This window comes from Gavialis gangeticus, unplaced genomic scaffold (genome assembly GCF_001723915.1).
Source record: "Gavialis gangeticus isolate Ggan-Ray unplaced genomic scaffold, GavGan_comp1, whole genome shotgun sequence".
Classification (NCBI taxonomy): Eukaryota; Metazoa; Chordata; order Crocodylia; family Gavialidae; genus Gavialis; species Gavialis gangeticus.
The window spans coordinates 25,109,661-25,128,619 of NW_017729001.1; the positions used below are offsets into that span (position 1 = coordinate 25,109,661).

General features: G+C 44.0%; 1 protein-coding gene across 1 annotated transcript in view; it reads right to left on the reverse strand.

Annotated features, from left to right (window-relative positions):
* The window catches only part of LOC109290496 (transmembrane protein 132C-like), a 178,436-nt gene that overhangs the window by 153,586 nt on the left and 5,891 nt on the right, over positions 1–18,959 (reverse strand). The window contains exon 2 of the mRNA XM_019507099.1: positions 17,046–17,192. Within this exon, the coding sequence (XP_019362644.1) occupies positions 17,046–17,192 (147 nt within the window). The remainder of the gene's footprint in view (positions 1–17,045; positions 17,193–18,959) is intronic.

An 18,959-nucleotide genomic window follows, 5' to 3' on the forward strand; every position in this document is an offset into this window, starting at 1 on the left:
CTCAGGTCCCTTCCGACCCTAGAGACTATGAAACTATGAAAGTTCTGTGGACAACATCTGGCCCAGAGGTGGGTTGTTCAGTCAAAGAGAAGTCCCATAACCAGATAACTACTTCTCCAGGCTATATGTCTGACACCTCTGATTGAAGACATTTGCCTAGGAAGAACCCCCAAATACCTCTGAATTGTGTAGTTGAACAAATCTTTCCATATGCTATTTGAGAAACAAAATTATCTGCTCCTATTGACTTGTGTGGGTGAAAGGCCCCTTCCAGAGCAATTACCTCTTTGAAAGTCTACTCCCCTCATGAGAATTTTTAAACATAAGGAAAAATTCTCTGGCACAGCTGAGCTGCTTAACAGCCCTTAATATTACAAAAGGATGAAGTCTCCAAAGAAGAATGTAATCTGAATAGTAAGTCATCTAGCAAAGTCCACAAATACATAGTTTCAGAGCATGTTGTTAGGATTATCGGTTCCCTCTCCTGGCAAAAGTGACACATATATGCAAATAAATTCACACAGTGCAAAATATCTTCACTGCTACCACAGCCAACCAAGTATCCAGAATCAAAAGAGATTCTACCTCATAACAGTAGAACTACAGCTCCCTCAGTCCCCCCTCTTCCCTGCCATAGCTACATTTGGGTATGTGAAGTATGCAGAGCAACAGGAGGGATATTTGTACACAGACCCAAGGCCCAGGTCCACAGTTAAACACCTTAGAAGATCTAGACACTTGAGCTCCTAGGCAGATGGGAGGCCCAGGCTCAGATTCTTCCTCTGCCCGGAAGGATTCAGATCTTTCTCTTTCACTTCCCCGGAGCACTCTAACCACTAGATTACAGGCTACTCGATAGTACAATTCTTCTGCAAAAATAAATAAAAATTCACTGGGCCAGGGACAATGGCTTTCTAGTTTAATGGTCAATGTACTCACTCAAGAGAAGCAAGGACCAGGTACCAGTCCCTGGTCCAAGAATGCGTTATCTGTTCAATATAAAGTGCAAGGCAAGATAAACAGGCCTCATAGCACAAAGCATACCTGGTCTCATAGAGTCATTTGCAAGCTTGCCATGAAAATATGACAACAGATTCCTGCCTCGGCTTAAGAACCTGTGCTGATACTTCCAAAGTAGGGCATATTTAACCACTTACATTTTCCACCACAATGATCAGGGAATACGTACAACCTGCCAGACGGCAGTGGCCATGCACTGTTTCCACAATCACACCGTGGTCCATTTCTCTCACCCGTAGGTGGGGTAGGACCCACTGGCATGATTAGTTGTATATTCTTCAGTGAGAGTTAGGGACCAGGGGACCCACACTGACAGAAGAATTAGATGCTTGGTTTGTTTTTTTCCAATCTACAACTGAATTCAGAGGGCTGAGCAAAAAGGGAAAATGCATAATAATATGCTAGGAAATGGCTGAAACCTTGGCACAGGAACAAACAGTTCACCAACATCACAACAACTCAAAATTACACGCCTTATAACATATTTTTTTTAAGTACATAATGTGAAAGACGTATTTCTCTCCTGCCAAAGTTTGGGAAGCCACTACAAAACTATCCCAGTTTCCCAGGAGGACATGACATAGAGACATAATTATTAACAACTTCCCAAATAGGACTTGCTTAGTGTTTGGTGGAAACCCACTACTTAACATCCATTCTCCCTATCTGCCGGGAGGAAGGAGGTATTATAACACACTGAAACCCAATGGTCCCATTTCCCACATGGTCAAGGCATGATGGGCAGGTCAAGGCAGCTCAGGCATTCCTATTAGCTGCACTTATTTACACGGGGGATGAATTTTGCCTGCAACCTGGTTCTGCTCAAGCGAGGAGACACAGGAAGTCATGAAGTGCTATTATCTGGAGGTGATAGGGACTAAGATAAAAAAAATCAAGGGGGAAGAGGGAGGACTCTGGGACCAGCATGGTGAGAAGGCTGCAGTGCAGTGTGCTACAAGCATGCTAGTACGACATGTACAAAACTCAAAGGGTAGGATGAAGAGCTCTTGAAAGCAAATCCAGATTTCTAGTCTGCTCTCTGGTAATTCCCATTCACCTCTGCTCAGCAGTGTGAATTACCATTGGTTCCATCCTTAAATGTGGCACTGAAGCTTGCTGGGTCAAATCTCTAGGATATACTATCCATAAAGTTGCTCACGGAGAGCCGGATCTAAAGTTGCTTGATGTTAATGAAAGGATGACCACAGATTTCATTAGGATGAAATCATGCCTTGAAGGCACAGGCTAGTTCCTGTGTCCTCTTTCTTTTTCTTGTTTTTTAATGCACGCTTCATTGCTAGAGTGAAATATGATGAATTACTCTGAGAAATAATTACCAGCCCGAGCTTTCAGAACTTCCCCAGAAAGGTATTAGTTCTTTACAAATAAAAAAAAAACACCCTCTCCCTGTGCCTGCTACAAAGACATCATTTCCAATCCAGCTGCTGGATTGCAGCCTCAAAGCAAAGCAAGTGAAATAAGCACTCGTTTGGGAGAGGACATAGTGAAGTGCGTCAGCAATTTTCAAGCGTTTGTGAAGTCGGAGCATATTTATGAACAACAAACTTGGCCAGGGACTTCCTGTGAATGTCTGGGGAACTGCTCCAGCTGGTAGCCTGCTCGGTGACATTCATTCTTCTGCAGGTCTTATATTGTGTTCATTTTTGGGTCCACAGTCTCAGCTGTGGTATATTGCTGATTTACACCAGGGGAGGATCTCACTAGGCAACACTGGGTTATTACAGTGAGTGCAAGTTTGGCCTCGCCTCACCTGCCTCGGAAATACTGAAAAGAGCACAAGAGGCTGCTGTCAAAATAATCCATACCATCCTGATTAATGTGTCGACATCCTCCTCTGGAGTGGTTCTGGGGTGAACATTTGCAAAAGCTGAATTTCCAGCCAGCTCTTTGAGTTCAAGGTCTGTGCGCTACCTGTCCTATTTCTAGGTTAATGCTCTTGAACGTGTCTAGTTCACAACTGCCTGGATTTCTATGTATTTAAATTATTCCTCTGTAACACACACAAAATTAAATCAACAAACTGCTTTACCTGTGCCCAGATATGTCGAGAAGGGAAGGCTTTGTCTAAACCAGGCAGATTTTATTAGAAAAATAAGTATATGATTATTCTATAAAGATTTGCATGGGCTTAAATCCAGGTACGTTTCATACCGCTCTCTCCCCATCCACACAAGCTTTTTGTAACTGGTAAAGATGAAGAGGAACAGATTTGCTGAGAATTGAATCCACGAAGAACGCTCTATGAGGGAAAGGCAATCAGGACTCATAGTAGAGACAATACCTTTTATTAGATCAACTATTAATTAATTAAATTCTTTAACTGCAAGTTTTTGGGCACAAACACCCTTCGTCAGGCATTAGAGAAAAGATTGTAAAAGTTCTCCTGAAGTTCATACGAACTTTCATTTCTACCTGGGAGAACTTTTACAATCTTTTCTCCAACGCCTGATGAAGGGTGTTCGTGCCCAAAAGCTTGCAATTAAAGACATTTTTTTTGGAAAAAATATTGTTGGTCTAATAAAAGATATCATTTCTACTATGAGTCCTGATTGCCTTTTCCTCTAGACCAATACGGCTACAACCTGGATACCCGACTCTATGAGGAAGGTATCCAAAAACTGAATTTACTTCTTCCAAGAAACTGGTGCATCCTGGATTCACCAAACCTCAGGGCAGCACCATGCAGAGCTCATCTCCTTTTATATATGCACGATCCCAATACGCTAGCACTACAAAGAGGAAGTTTTCTTGCTCCTGGGCAGGAAGGGTGGCCACAACATGGCACATTTTACCTTTTTTCTCAAGTGTTGGGCAGTGCTTGTATTCTGTAGTTAGTCGTGACGGCAAAATACATGCCAAAAAGTATTGCCTAAATTGTGCTTTAAAATGTAAGCTACTACAAAGCTAAAAAGTGTATTCCTGAAACAGTGAGGTACAGCCATCTGATGGGACACTGGCATGTTTCTGCTTTCTTTGTATACAAGGAGTCACAATTTCTATGTGACTAATTTGCTGCTGAAGAGGTGAAAATCTCTAGATAGGAAAGATAATCTTGTACTTAGGGTAGTACACTTGGTGACTGCTCCATAACAGCAGACCTCTGAAACCCTGGATGAGTGAGGCTAAGTTTTTTAATGGGAGTTGATCATCTTTAAATCAATAGGCATTGGATGCCTACAGACCTTTAAAAATCTGGCCGTGGCTCTGCACCTCAGTTCTCCATTGGGAGGAGGTGCTCAGCCAATAAAGAAGAGGTGTTTATAAGCCATCTTTACTCAAATCCAAGACAAAGACTTTTCCCCAATGTAACACAGGTTCCAAAAAAAAAAAAGGTCCCTTGTCTTGGATTCAGGTGTGAGGCCAGTGGGCAGGCAGGTGTTGCAGCACTGGCTCTAGCCCCAACCCAGGTTCAGAGCTGGAGGTGCAGCTGCTTCCTCCTCACCTCTTGGGCACTCCTCGTGCCCTTGGCTCCCCCACCGCTTAGCCTCAGTTGTGATTCCAGCCCCACGCCGACTTGGGGCACAGAGCACATGGTGGCTCTGGTGCCCACCTGACCAGGCAGCAGTGGCAGTGGTGGTGGCACCTCTGGCCCCAGGTTTAACTCTGACCCAGGCCTGGGGCAGAAGCTGCTGCCGCTGCAATTGCTTAAGAGGCCGGATACACCATGGTCCCTGTGCCCCTGGGTGGAGCGGGGCCGGAGCTGGAGCTAGTGGCAAACTGGAGCTGCGACCGAAAATAGGTGGCAGTAAGAGGGGGCAGGCAGCGGGGTGGCGGGGGGGGAGACGGAGACGTGGTAGAAGCAAGATGCAGGATGATGCAGGCACTATAGGGGAGGGGGCAGGGAGGACAAGTGGTGAGGGGGTCAGCATTGGGGGGGGCAAGTATGTGTGTGGAGGGGCAGACAGAATGGGGCAATGGCTGGGGTCAGACCATTTGATTCATTTGCCACCTGCCTTTCTACCACCTTCCTCCCCTGCCTCTGCTTTCCCTGCCCCGGGGGGGGGGGGCGCTGAATTTAAGATGATCCTCCACTACTTACATGGAAAATTATAACAAATGTATACATTTTCCATGTATAGAATCTAATTATTGGGGGAGGGGGGCTATCTTACATTCAGAGTTGGTAAATGTGGGTATTAAAGCTTAGAAAAATTCTGATTTATCCACACCAGCCTTTTAAGCAGTTTCATTTAAGACAGTGAAATTCATGAATGGTTTGTCCAGCCATCTGAAAAATGCAACACCATATACAGATCCATGCACACTCCAGGATCTCTTTGCATATAAATATTAACACAAGATTAAGTAAATCTCACGTTAAAATGCGAAGAACACAGATGAGGTCTCCTTTTTTTTGCTCAGGAGCATGGCAGCAAAAAGTATTTCAAACATGACCACTGCCTATTTTGCATTCCTACTGACCACCAGGGAAGTTTAAGTAGGATAACGTAGCCTCCGTGACTCATTGTGGAAAGAAAGTAACTGGTATCGTTTAACAGGGGAATCCTGCAAGCTTAGCTAGCCAAGGACTTATTAAAAAATGAACAAAATATCCCTTTTAAAATATTCCTTCCAACGTAGTCTCATCAAGTTCATGAACATTTCCTATATAAAATGTATTCACAATGCGGCTCGAGAAACAGTATTTCCAAGTGTGGTGGCTCAACCTAGCACTGCTCTCATTAAGAGACAAGAAAAAAAAAAAGCCATAGGGACTGAAAACCACACACAATTAAAGAGTCCTAAGCAAAGCTGAACGATTGCTAAGCTGGCCAGAGAGGTTACATTCCTTGGGGATCCTGAGCTGTACCAGCTGACTTCTACTTTGTCTGTAATCTAACTGTTATAATGGAATATTTTATGCAGATTACATACACTACAGATTTCTTCTGCCTACTGCACAGAGCTGCGCACTGTCATGCTGTAGTTTCAAATTATTTGGGGCAAGAGGAGAGATATAACCACTGGAGTTCTTGTTAAAGCCGGTCTATCCAAAAGCTTTGGTTGGCAGGGCTCTTAGCCTTAACACCACAGAGCGGTATTACTAAATATGCTGTTCTCATTACAAAGAACTGAAATTGGAATGAATTCAGTGGCTGAGGTCATTCAGATACTATGGCAGAGTCATTATTGAATTTCTACTGCTCTGATTACAAAGAGTGCATGTTCAGTCCATTAATTTGTAGTGTGGAAACTAAAAATCAATGGGGTGCTACTTAAAACCGCTTTTGTAATAATTATAAACCTGCATGCAGAACTACACATACAAGGGGGGGACTGCTGAACAGGGGGGAAGGAAAGCATCTAGTTGGTTGGTCTGTAACTCGGAAAGGAAGGGAAAATAGGAACACCTAGAGTGCACAGAAGTAATGGGAGTGAAATTTGGGCTTTACAGAAATCAGTAGGATTTTTGCCATTGACTTCAATGCAACAGGGGTTTCATCTCTAGTGTTACATAACATACATTGGAGGTATGTAGTGGGGAGGCACACCCAGGAGTTGAGCACAGAGCTATCCAAAAGATGGGACCCTGACAACAGGAGTTCAGGCTTTTCTCAATGAACTCACTTCCAGCTGGAGCGTCCAGAATAAGGGTACAAAAAGAAGGGAGGAAAAAAGTACTTGTTCCCTGGGCTGGATCTCCTGGGAGAAATTTCAGTTGGCACGCAGAGATATTTCTGGGACTATGCCGTGCAATCTATTTACACCAGGGGCTAAGGACCCAACAGCTCAGCTCTGTTACAAATGAAATGCCAGATCTTGATTGGCATTTGGTGCAGTCTAGTTCCCTTGGGCCAGAGCCGGTTGATGTAAATTAGCTCCAAGGAACTATGCCAATTTACATCAGCTGAGAATTTGGTCCTTTTAGTCCTGTTCCTTCAGAATAAGTGCAGGTGCCTGTGGCTCTCATTAAGACGAGATACTGGGCACCATGAAAATAGGCTGGCCTGGGACAGGATGAGTTGTACACAGGTTGGTACGAGGGTGTTATTAAAATGTACATAGCCATTATTATTCTATCTCAAATTCTAGTAAGAGGTTTGAAAGTGTTACAGAAGAATATATTGGCCAATCCTAGATACAACAGCTGTGTGTTGCATAAAAGCAGCCCACTGGAAAGAGTAAAATTGCATGACAGAGTTGAATTTATTACACATGGCCGGAAGGGGCATAAACCGCTCCTTTGAAAACCCACAGACACTTCTAACCTAACCATAGAACAGTCCGACTCTGCCGCAATCACGCAATGGACACACTAAGTAAAAAATATACAAAATCAAACCCTTTCTACATCCTCCCAACCCATCCTTCCCTCTACATACTGATGTGACAGCAAGCATTGAAACCCAGGCAATTCAGGAAAACGTGAGACAGATTCTGCACCGACTCAGACTCGGGGAAATGAGACTTCCCTTGAGCATGAGACTTCATTGCTTATAAGTAGGTCACCATACAAAATGTCAACTTTCTCCACCGATTGCCATGCAGTGGTACTGGAGGGAAACCATTTGAACCCCCGTGTTTAGACTGTGGAATGACTATGTTGTCTCTGATGCCTCTCAGGTAAGTAAATTATGAGTTTCTAATGATGATCTATATAAGCCAATGCACTACCCACTTCTTATTTATAGCCAAGGGACTTCACGACAACTTCAGGTGAATACAAGCTGTTGTTTAGACTGTAAGAGCTCCCTGTCCATAGTATTATAACAACCTTGCTTTCCAAACACATAAGGCAAAGGCTGTCTTGATAAGTGATAGATGCACAGGGAAAATGATCTGGAAGCCATCAACCGTCATGTCCACCATCCTTCACCTGCCTAACAGCCTGTGTTGGCTGGCATCTGTCTTGTGCTTCACAAAACAACGATGCTCTTGCATCATTCTGCTTTGCCTCCAAGCATGAGTCTGCAAACTTTCACAGGTATTTCCAGCTAGCCAGTGTCTAGTATGGTGATGATATTGAGGAGAAGGTGCCTTAGTCCTGGACCAGCATCCCAGTGGGTCAGATGCTGAACAAGTGCTGAAGACAAAAAAAAAAAAATCAGTGCCTGCCCCAAAGAACATATTGCTTTTGAACATTTTAACATGCTGCTAAAATTACTGTCTTCTCAGTACAACAAACTAGAATGGGAATGGATTCCAGTAGCTGAAGTCAATGACATTCAGTAATAAAGAACAAAAAAAAAAATGAAAAGGAAAACAGTAGGAGAGAAATGTCCGCATTTTCCCCAGCTATTATTTTTAGGCGCATTGACAAAAAATGCAGAGTAGTTTATGGACTACTGATGGTTGGGATATTTATAATATTTTATCATCTCTAGCTGAAGGAATGCAAATAACATCATTTACTACATGCATAGGCTACTGGAGATAGAACGAGATATTCTTGGCAAGTCAAAGGAACGGCCTCACTAATAAAAGAGAGATATACATAGACAAGTGCCAAGCTGTGCATGCACGCTGAACAAAGATTTGACCACACTTTCCAGACTCTATTAATCAAGCATACCTAAATTGCAATTCTCTAATGAACATTTTGTTCACCTATATAATCACTTTGTGGATGATGTATGCAGTGATCACCTCTACCATGTAATGATATGGAAGCCGGAGAGAGAGGGAGCACAAGCTCGTGTACTTAAGAAAGTGAAATAACTGTGAAATCTTTGATGTCTCTGCCTGGCACATCAACGACAACATTTTAATAGTGATCTCTGTAAGCTAGTGCAGAATCCATCAGCCTGTCTCCAATGCAGCTTTTCTGTCTGGGGGATTGCAGCAGTCTGCTGTGCTTTCACCTATAGTACACTGCCCATGTTGCACTTGTTACTACAGATCAGGATTGACCAAAGTTATATGATTATACAGTTCAGTTTCCTCTATCGCTTTGTCTAAGCCAGTTATAAACTTCTTAAGTAAGAATCCTTCCACCTACCCCAATGGTGGGACAATCCCATGCTATATGACTTTCTGGTAAGCTACAGTGGAATCAGAACTGAAGTTTGTTGTGAAATTCTTCACTTCTCAAGGCTTGTGCATAAAAGTTTTGTGATTCAAGTTTTTTCGGTGAATACTGATGGGGATCTGGGTCAGTCTACTTTAGAAACGTTTGGCTTTTGGCTTTTTACCTAAATCTTCTTCACACTTTCTTGTCTGACTGAAGTATTTCCTTCCACTACTGTGAAGGCTACAGGGAAAAACAGTTGTTTGACGGTACGATCCGCTATTGCTGAACTTAGCTGTTTATAGGCTCCAGTGGGTATTTCCGCTTCTAAGATAGTGGAAAATACACATATGCACACACACACACTGTATGCATCATTTTGTCTCTTATTTTCTGCTGCTTCCATGTCACAAGGTAGCATGACTGTACTGTAAAAGTATCCAAAATGTGCCAACTGTCACAGTTAAATAAGAGCTGACCTTTACTAAAATTAGAAGTAGTCCTTTTAGGTGCAAAGAGGAAATGAGCGGGAGTATCCATCCACAAATGTGCTGCCCCAGAGAGAGATTTTCACAGATAACCTAGTTAACGCTGACAGCTTATTACAGTGGAAGGTGATGGGAGCCGCAGCGTGCAAGTGTCTGTAATTGGCCTTCCACGGGAAGTGCAAATGAGATTGCCAAGTTTCCCTTTCCATGTATTCCAGGAACTCTGTAGAAAGCATATTCATGCTAGCAGAAGTCATTGGAGTACCATGTGGGAAGAGAGTCAGTTTTCTAGTCCCTTTCCAAAAATTTTTTTTTAAAGATTGTACTGTCAAAACTTAAGGAACAATTTCACCATGGGCTCTGTGACTCGCAGTTATTATTGAGTTGGTCAATCAATTTGGAATGGATAAAAACTCATGCATGCATTGCATGATTGCATCATCTTATTCAATTTTGTATGTGTGGGACTGAAAACAATTTACATACTAATGAAACAGAACAACGGTACACGCAACCTGACTGGAATGCAAGGTTGGCTTGGCAGGGAGGGATTTAGGTTTCTCACAGCAAGGCTGGGTAATTACATATAATGTCCAAATCTCCAAAGGTTCAGTGCATTTGATTTGGATAAGCATCTATAACACTTTCCTAAACTGCCCAAACTTGCTGAGTCGGCAGATGTGAGCAGACCAGTCCTTCTTGAGATATTGCCAACTGAGCCAAAAAAGACTGGAAGAACAGTCTGCATCTCTTTTGCTCCCGTGAAGAATCAGGAATTGCAGAGTACGCAAAAAAAAGAGAAAAGCATTTACTACACGCTTTAAAACCTCTGAAGAAAACAGCCAAAGTTCTTACTTCCTCTTGTCTAGTTTACTCGGATCATTTTATTTTTGAGAGGAAACACAAAGTGCTTGCCCTACCCTTTGACAAAGTCTATGCACCAAGTACTAGGGTGCTATTTTCAAAACCGTTCAGCACTGGAATCAGCTCAGTTGCTAAAGCCAAAGAAGGATTTACCATTGACTTCAAAACCAGCAACAAGTGCTGTTGAAAATCCTGCCTTGGATTATGATGCCCAATTGTGAACTTCAAAGAGAGGGAAAAGAATGGACTGAGACAGAAAGAAGTGAGGAAACACTTTCCCACTGGGGTCTTCCAACCCAGTTATTCAGACCCTCTTTATTTTGTGGCTTTTAAGAGCCCATGATATTTAACTGGATGTCAGGTAGTACATGAAGTCCAAATGAAACCACTGTCTGTTAATAGTATTACCAATATTCTGTATTATTTATATTACCAGCTATGAGCCCTAGTCATGGACCAGGACCCCACTGTGATAGGTATCATATAAGCCATGGGGAGAGGTGTGACAATGGCCATGGTTATCTAACATTTAATAGACATGGAGAGGCATTGATACAGCATCGAACAGAAAAGGAAGCACATGGCAATGGGTGAATGGACTCCCCTGGAAACTACTGCTTCTTAATGCTAGTGAGAGCTCTCTCCTTTAAAAAGAAACCCTTGAATAGTTGGTAGGGTTTACTGTGCTGGATTTCTCCCTACAAGGACCAAAGGAGACAGAGAATGAGAAACAGGGGTTCTCTATAAAGATGATAGGTACCAGCCCCCATTTGGATGCTATGGCAGGCATAACTTTTGGGGCAAAGGCCACTATATAGATGCTTGCCTTCCCCAACCTTGAAGATAGATTGCTGAAAGGAGATAGGAAGGAGTCCCTTTCTTTTTCCCTCTGCCTTATGACACCACCTAGAAGTACACTCCAGACATCTACAGCAGCAGCCTTACACAACTTGCCTTAGGGAAGCAACCTTGCAACCCCAGACTTCTGTGCCCTAGAAAAGATGCTGTTACAATGTGCAGCTGGCCGCTATCTCCACGTATGTGCAGATGTCCTGGGTATCTTTGGCACCCACATGATACATTGGAGGCATCATTGACCTATATACCTCAGCCTTTAAAAAAGGCATAGAAAATAGGCAGAGACAAATCAGATCGGGACCAGGAAACATGGGTAGAATTTTAAAGCAGCAAGTAAGGGTTTAGGTCTACGGTTTCTGCTGCTGTTATTTAGAGCTACACAGATAGATTCCCATGTGTCACTTTAAACAGACAGATTCAAATCACAGAGCACAAGTTGCAGTGACCAACCCTGGGAGCTCTAAGGGTGGCATCGATAACTTGCCAGTAGCCCAAGGGCTGCACCTAATTTGCACTGAAATGAGCACAATATTTAACATAAAATACTCAGACAAACCTGCTGTTTGACTAATATACAACTTTTTTGAGAAATGAATGGAAATTGCTTGTCACTTGGGTTTGTCGGTATTAATATCCGGTAGGTGACCAGCTTTCTTTCGTGGCATCTGCCCAGCTTGTGCATACACATTTTTGCAGACAAGGGTTCTATGCCGACTGCAAATTTAGCTCCCCAAATCCTATGGCACATCCCAATTGTCTAATGTTACAGCCATGGCACGTGCTACCTTCACCTTGATGCTGTATCAAGTATCACATAGCAGAACAATTCCAAGGAGAAATCCTGCCCCTTGAGCACCAAACATCTCAATGTTTGAGGTCAGGAGGTGGCTTGACTCCCTGCATCCAGCCCGCTGAGCTTGTGAAATTTCTTAGAAAACACTGATCCTAAACTGTGCAGGTTGTAGAGGATCCAGAGTCTAAAAAACCCCCCAAAACCTTGATGCAACTGTATCAACACATGTGCATATGTGTAAATTTGTACATGTGCATGCCAGAGCATGCACGTATCTTGTGTGGCTTGAGGGGCTCGGACCTCCTAGGTAAAATTAAAGCCAGACGCACCGACTATATCACTCAGTGTGCTGCTCCTTTGAAACATGTTGCTCACGTGCTCTTCATATTTTTTCAATCACGAGAGCGTTCTGCTTCATGCTCAATTCACTTGGCACCATATGTTGCTGACAGAGAGAGGAAGGACCTGCAAAGCATTCCAAGGGCTGACTTGGTTTCCTCTGTGTCCTGATGCTATGAAACCCTACCCAGGCACAGGACCAGCTCATTTCATATGAAAGAAGAGACTCTGTCACTGTTCAAAAGTCTGGATATGCGTGCGTGTGTGTGCACGCGTGCGTGCGTGTGCACGTATGCGTGTGTGTGCACGCGTCAGTGTCCCTGTGAAACAGCCGGATGTATAAGCACAGCAGCTGGAAGCATTCTTCCCACGTCTAATTCTTTATTAGACAGATACTACAGAGCCATAAGCTCAGCTCATCAGCCTCTGTGAAGTTCAGGGCCAAGGGGACAAAGCAGTACATCACAGTAGTTTTCCATTCTGTCAATTTTTCTAGCAAGTCTCTTCATTTTTTCACACTCAGCTCCTCCGCTCCGATAAGTAGTAGGCAATGCTGTGTTGACAGAGAACACAGCAGGGTTGCTTTAAAAGCTTCAAGTGACTCCTGATCGCCCTCAACTCCCTTACTACCACACACGCTAAGAACAGACCAGAGGTCCCGAGGCGGAGAGGGCATAGCTTGCATCTACCCTATTAAGGAGCAATGGGGCTAGGTTAGCTTTGCAGCAAACTGGAGCAGCCTGGGGGGCTTCCCTTCATTGGACCCCAGCTGCAATGGCCTCTCCGTGGCTTTTGGGGAGTGCATAAGTTCTCCAGTACCCCAGTGCCTCTAGGCTTTCCCAGCTGGTGTTAAGCCTACTGTATGGCTTCAAGGTTCACACCTGGAAGGACCAGGATATGCATGGGATTAAAAGCATAAGCAAAAAACTCCTCATCTATACTTAGGATACATTTCAGACCAGTCAACTGTAACCTACACAGGAGAATTACAAAGGAGGGCAAAAGAGTGGTTTCCATCCTGCTCTCTCTAATCAACAGATTTCTGCCATCTTAATCACTAGTGAAATGAATCTCAGCACAGGTTTTCTTTTCAGATACCTAAGTGTTTTCAGTTCCAAGCTCTTTCCGCTCTGCTTTAATAGAGAGAGGTTTCTGGATAAGCAGACGTTACTATGCTATGGCTTTGGGGTTTAAGGCGATGACTTAAACCCCAAGGCACCCTGGGGGAAGACAAGAAACAATGGGCACAAACTGACTGAAGGTCACTTCAGATTGGACATAAGGAAAAACTTTACAAGTCGAGTGCTGAGGGTCTGGAACAGGGTCCCCCCAGGGGTGGTACAGTCACCCACCCTGACGATCTTCAGAAAGCATCTTGACGCCCACCTTGCTAGGGTCATCTGACCCCAGCGGTCTCTCCTGCCCCAAGTGCAGGGGGGCTGGACCCGATAATCATGTAAAGTCCCTTCCAGCTCCTAACATCTATGAATTTATGACTTCAAGGAGCCCATAACTTCGTATTTCTCAGCAGCTCCTAGTAAATAATTTATACATGGAGAAAATACATCTTCTTGCTTTTTTTTTTAGCATTTATGTAGTTGCAAGTGTACCTGAGGGTCTAAGACCTGAGTTGTATATGGCCATAAGGCCCTTAAACATACAAAGGTGACAAGAAAAGCAGTGAAGCTGGGACAATGTCATTTTGCTGCCCAGAATGATTATTGGGATGCCATGTTTCAGTAACACTATTACCCCCCCAGCATCAGGAAGGTCCTAACTGGGCACGTCTACCCATGCTATCAACGCTATAAAGGCTTGCTGTGCAGTCAAATACCGGGCAGTAAGCCTTCCCTTGGAGCCTGTCTACATATGCTGCTCCTACCTAGCTCCGGCTCCCTGCAGCAGCCAAGGGAGGGCTCAGCTCCCCTGGGGTGCTAGCTCGGGGGCTGGCAGGGAGCACAGGGCTGATCCTCATGCACACGGGGCCAGGAGAACTGTGCCAGCTGCAGCAGCAGCTGTCGCCTTGCCCCCTACACATCGGGAGGGGTCCTGATGTGCAGGGGGCTGGGAGACAGCTGCTGCTGCAGAGCATTTTGGCCCCCCGCACATGGGGACAAGCCCCATGCCCAGCAGGGCTTCCTTGTGCAGCTGGGGGTTGGCCAGGAGCTGTCCCACTTTGGGGGCAGCTCCCAGCCAGCTCTGGGCTGGGCAGGGATTTCCTCAAGCAGCTCAGGGCTGGCTGGGAGCTGTCCTGCATGTGGAGATGGTGATGCTTTACTGCGCAGTAGATTAGTCTACTGCACAGTAAAGCGTCTCTTGTAGACACACCTACTGAGAGACAATGTAATACCCCAAGTGGGAACTAATCTACTCCTTCTGCAGGCTGCATTAAAGACAAAGAGTGCACAGCGCTTTCTCTCCCTGTTGACTCATTCTCTGACCTCCTGGAAGTGGTTGATCAAGCAAAGAAGAAAAACAATCCTCTGTGCACCCAGCTCTTACCATCCACTGCTGTGGCTCCCTTGCTTTACCTGTGGCAGGTTAGGGTATTATGTCTTGTGTTGTGTTAGGGTTGACAGCATTATTACAGAGTTTAGATTCTGGATTTGTATAGGATGATTTGGATAGGGATGATCCTGCGTCAGGCAGGGGGCTGGACTAGATGACCTCTGGAGGTCCCTTCCAGCCCGACTTCTCTACGATTTTACAATCCCCCTGACAGATCATTTTAGAAAAGCATCAGAGGAGAAAAAAAACTGTTGTTTCATTTTGCAGAGACAGTTGAGTGCATCTTTCTCTGCCTAAATAAATCAATGAATTTACAAGTTCACTGGGTTTGTGGCAGGAGAAACTTAAACCCTCCTGCGGCTGGAGCTACAAAGCAGAGCCTCATATGTTCCCATCTGATCTCATAACAGAAAACAGTGCACTTTGCCCAGACAAACGATGTTACTAAACTACTTTGAAAAAGCTGGTGGTAGCGGAGAAATATCCCATTAGGGGCCTGCAATCCTTAGCCAAATTAAATTAGCTTAATAGCATATTTGCGCTCTGCACAGAGAGGGCTCCGAATGACACTCAATAACAACTGTAGCGTCCACCACTCAGTATGCCTCTCCCCAGGTAAATCAGTGCGGAGACACCTAACTGGCACTCATTACTGCGTTCGGGGAGGAAATCCGATTAATACAAATTCATAGCATAAGGCTCTATTTCAGTGCATTAGATGATATACATTTCCATGGTGGTTGGAGAGCTAAAGGCGTCAAGGTTTCTGTCTACTCAATCCTTCCTAACACATTAACATTTCATTCAAATTCAGCCCTCCTGCTTTTGAAAGAAAGGGACTATTTACATACGGAAATGAAAGAGGCGTTAATTAACACATCTACTTTTATTTGCATAATCGGTGCTAAAAATATTTTATAGGTTAATTAGACTTTATGCAAATTGGATTAAGAAGATTTAATTTGAGTTTTGATAACCTGACTATTATATTTCCACAGCTGCAAATACATTTAGCATTACGTGCTGATTCTAAAACCCTGGTTTCCCTTTCAAACATTTTTAATACCATTTTTGGCAGGCTTATATGATTTATTTCTTTTCCCTTTTTCCCGTCGGCATAAACTCTCCCTTGCAAATCTCACTAACAGCAATGATATCAAACGTAGTTGGATTGAGTTAGTAAACCACTCGTGGCAACAGATGTTTCTGCACTTTATGGAAGTCTAACATTTACGAGGCATCCTCATTGTCCAGGTACTGAAAGGACGTGTTGCTACCACTTACTCCGACTCTCCTGTGCCTGGAGAACTAGTGCACAAGTCTGAAGGCCACTGGGCAACCACAAACCAACCCAGTGCTGATTGAAGATATTATGACCTCCTCCAGCAGGCCTTGCTATGAATTGAGCTAATACCGAAAGGTAAACCCAAGCAAACCATGAATGGTTCCAACTTCCTAAACAAACCCTAACAACAGCAGTGACTCTCGCAAGAGAAATTCCTGTCTAGGCTCCGAAAGCAGTTATTCGTAGACCGTTATCCACTCCAGCGTAAGTGGATGTCCTCATTCCCAACCTAAGTTGCCTTGCCGCCAAGTATGAAGGGGGAAAGGTAGGCAGATACCTTCTTCTGGTGCATTCCAAGGTGACCCAGACAACTGCAAAGGACACGGGGGGAAACTTGGGGAGAAAATAATTCTTCACTCACAAAAAAAAGGGGACTTTTCTCATTTATGCTGAATACCATAAATAACAAACACTTTGCATGATGACCCTGAACTAATGCTGAAGAGTTAGTGAAGCTCATCACAGAAGAGTTGATTGGTGACTTGAGAGACTGACCATGGATGATGAGACAGCTTTTGAGAAACAAGGTCGGAGCTATCAAGCCAGACGAATCTCTGCGTAGTAAAAACCTTTAAAGAGTAAGACATTCATATTCACGGTAAAAAGGGGAGGGGGCCTCCCTTAGGTCTAGTCTATTCATTTTGACGTTTACACTGATGAGTTTTATTATCTGAAAAGTGAGATGCCCAATTGTAGATCAGCAGATGGTACGATAGTTAATGTAAGTATCTCCAGATTTTCAGGCTGCAGATTTAATAGCTCTACTAAGTAGTGGTTAATATGAGTCCTAAGTCTTTCAAGCAGTGAATGGTATCATGGATATAAATGAGTTTAATGTGCTGCGGATATGAGCTCACTTACCTGTTCCTTGAACTTGGTGCTATCTTCTGACAAATAACTGTCGTGGTCGAATGTTTTCCACCATTCCCCACCTCCTGCTTCACATCCCATTGCCATGGATCACTTGTCTTTGCGCCGAGAATATTTACTCCCTTCTTCACCTTAGCCCTGTTGGAAGCAGTGATTGTAAAATATTTAGGAGAGGCCAAGGTAGCTGAGGCACTGTAAATTCAATATATCAGCATTAAGCAAATCATCAAGGTTATTTTATGTTGCTGCCATCTGAAGGCAGTAGAGAGAGCAGGAACATTATCTTCAGTGAAAATCTGAGCTTTGTCTAACTGTGGCAACTTTTTGCGTCAGAGAAATACACTATGCGTGCTTCTGCATTGGGAGGTGCTCTCAGGAGAGGAAGAATTAGGGGCAGGGCAGCTAGGATGCAGATTGCACGTGGCAGAGAGTTCAACTCTTTGGGGGAAATTTGCCCCGGTGTAGAACACAGATTGATCCCCCCATCTGCGCCTTGTGTGGGCTCACTCCACCGAACTGAATTTCAGGAGCAATGCTTCAAATAACCCACTCCCTTCTCTAGGACATTCTTGTAACTCTGGTGCACTAGCACTGGTTGGTTTTCTTGCTGTCTTTCTACCTTTCAACTCTCTCCATAACGTATTACCAAGGACATTCTTCAGTCTATTGATTAGAGCAGAGGTCTGGAAGTCAGTTGATGTTCCTACAGGGTCATCTGTGTTTCTGCTACGAACCTGTTGTGCAACCATGGGCAAGTTAATGTCATCCTATGCTTCTAATTACATCAGCATTGGTGGCTGCTAGTGTTAATTAACACTGTTTGTAAAGAAATCTTCCAACAAAGATAGTAGTTAAGTGCAAAACACATGTAACTGTGATTTCCATGATGTTCAGCTCTACATCAGTTTTCACAGACCATGGAGAACGGTGTGACTTGTCCATCTTTGTAGGCATGCAAACCATTCCCATCTCCAATGGATCTACAAGTTCCCAAAACACCTCTTGGGACAGATTCTTCCAGGCCTGTGAGATCCCACGTGTGTGGGAACAGGGATCCAATTACGACTCCCAGCCTGGTCCCACCATCAGTTAAAGTAGCCTAAGTTCTGCTGTAATTCATCAGGACTCGTAGTAGAGATGATACCTTTTATTAGACCAGCAAGATTCTTGCAAAAAAATAAAATTCTTTAATTTTTAATTTTAATTAATGCTGTAATTCATGACACTGGTGTATGGTTCCTAAGACAACTACCCTAGTGGAGGACTGGCCTAGCCAGAGTACAGAGTAGGGCCTAGGGAATATCAGAAAATGAGTCTCTAAATGCCAGATTTAAAAAAATATTTTGCAATCTAAAGATGCAGAGAGAAGCCTAACAGGGTTTCTAAAGCTACCTGAGTGCCTTACAGATGTCATGGTGGGGAGTAGGCCTTTACGCTCTTCTGAAAACCCAACTTGGTGCCAGTCTGTGTCTCTAGTAGCTTTAATAATCTGACCCTGAGTTTAAGAGGGCTTTTTCTCTTCCCCAGAGACATCTTTACACCATGATTTCAAGCAAAATATATGCAGTTTAAGGTAATAAATAAAAAACCAACCCCTTCCCTCGTTATGAAAGCGTAGAGCCAAGCCATCCTCCCAAAGACCTCAGCAGGTCAGAATCTGGATCTCGTCTCCTTCCACTGCCTTCAACTACGTTACTACGTTACGAGGGGCCAGCAGGGAGCTGCATGCTCAGGGGCAACCAGCATGGGTTCATCAGCGGCAGGTCCTGTCAGACCAACCTGGTGGCCTTTTACGACCAGGTCACTAAATCATTGGATGCAGGGGTGGCAGTGGATATAGTTTTCCTAGACTTCAGGAAGGCTTTTGATACTGTCTCTCACCCCATTCTCATTAGGAAGCTGGGG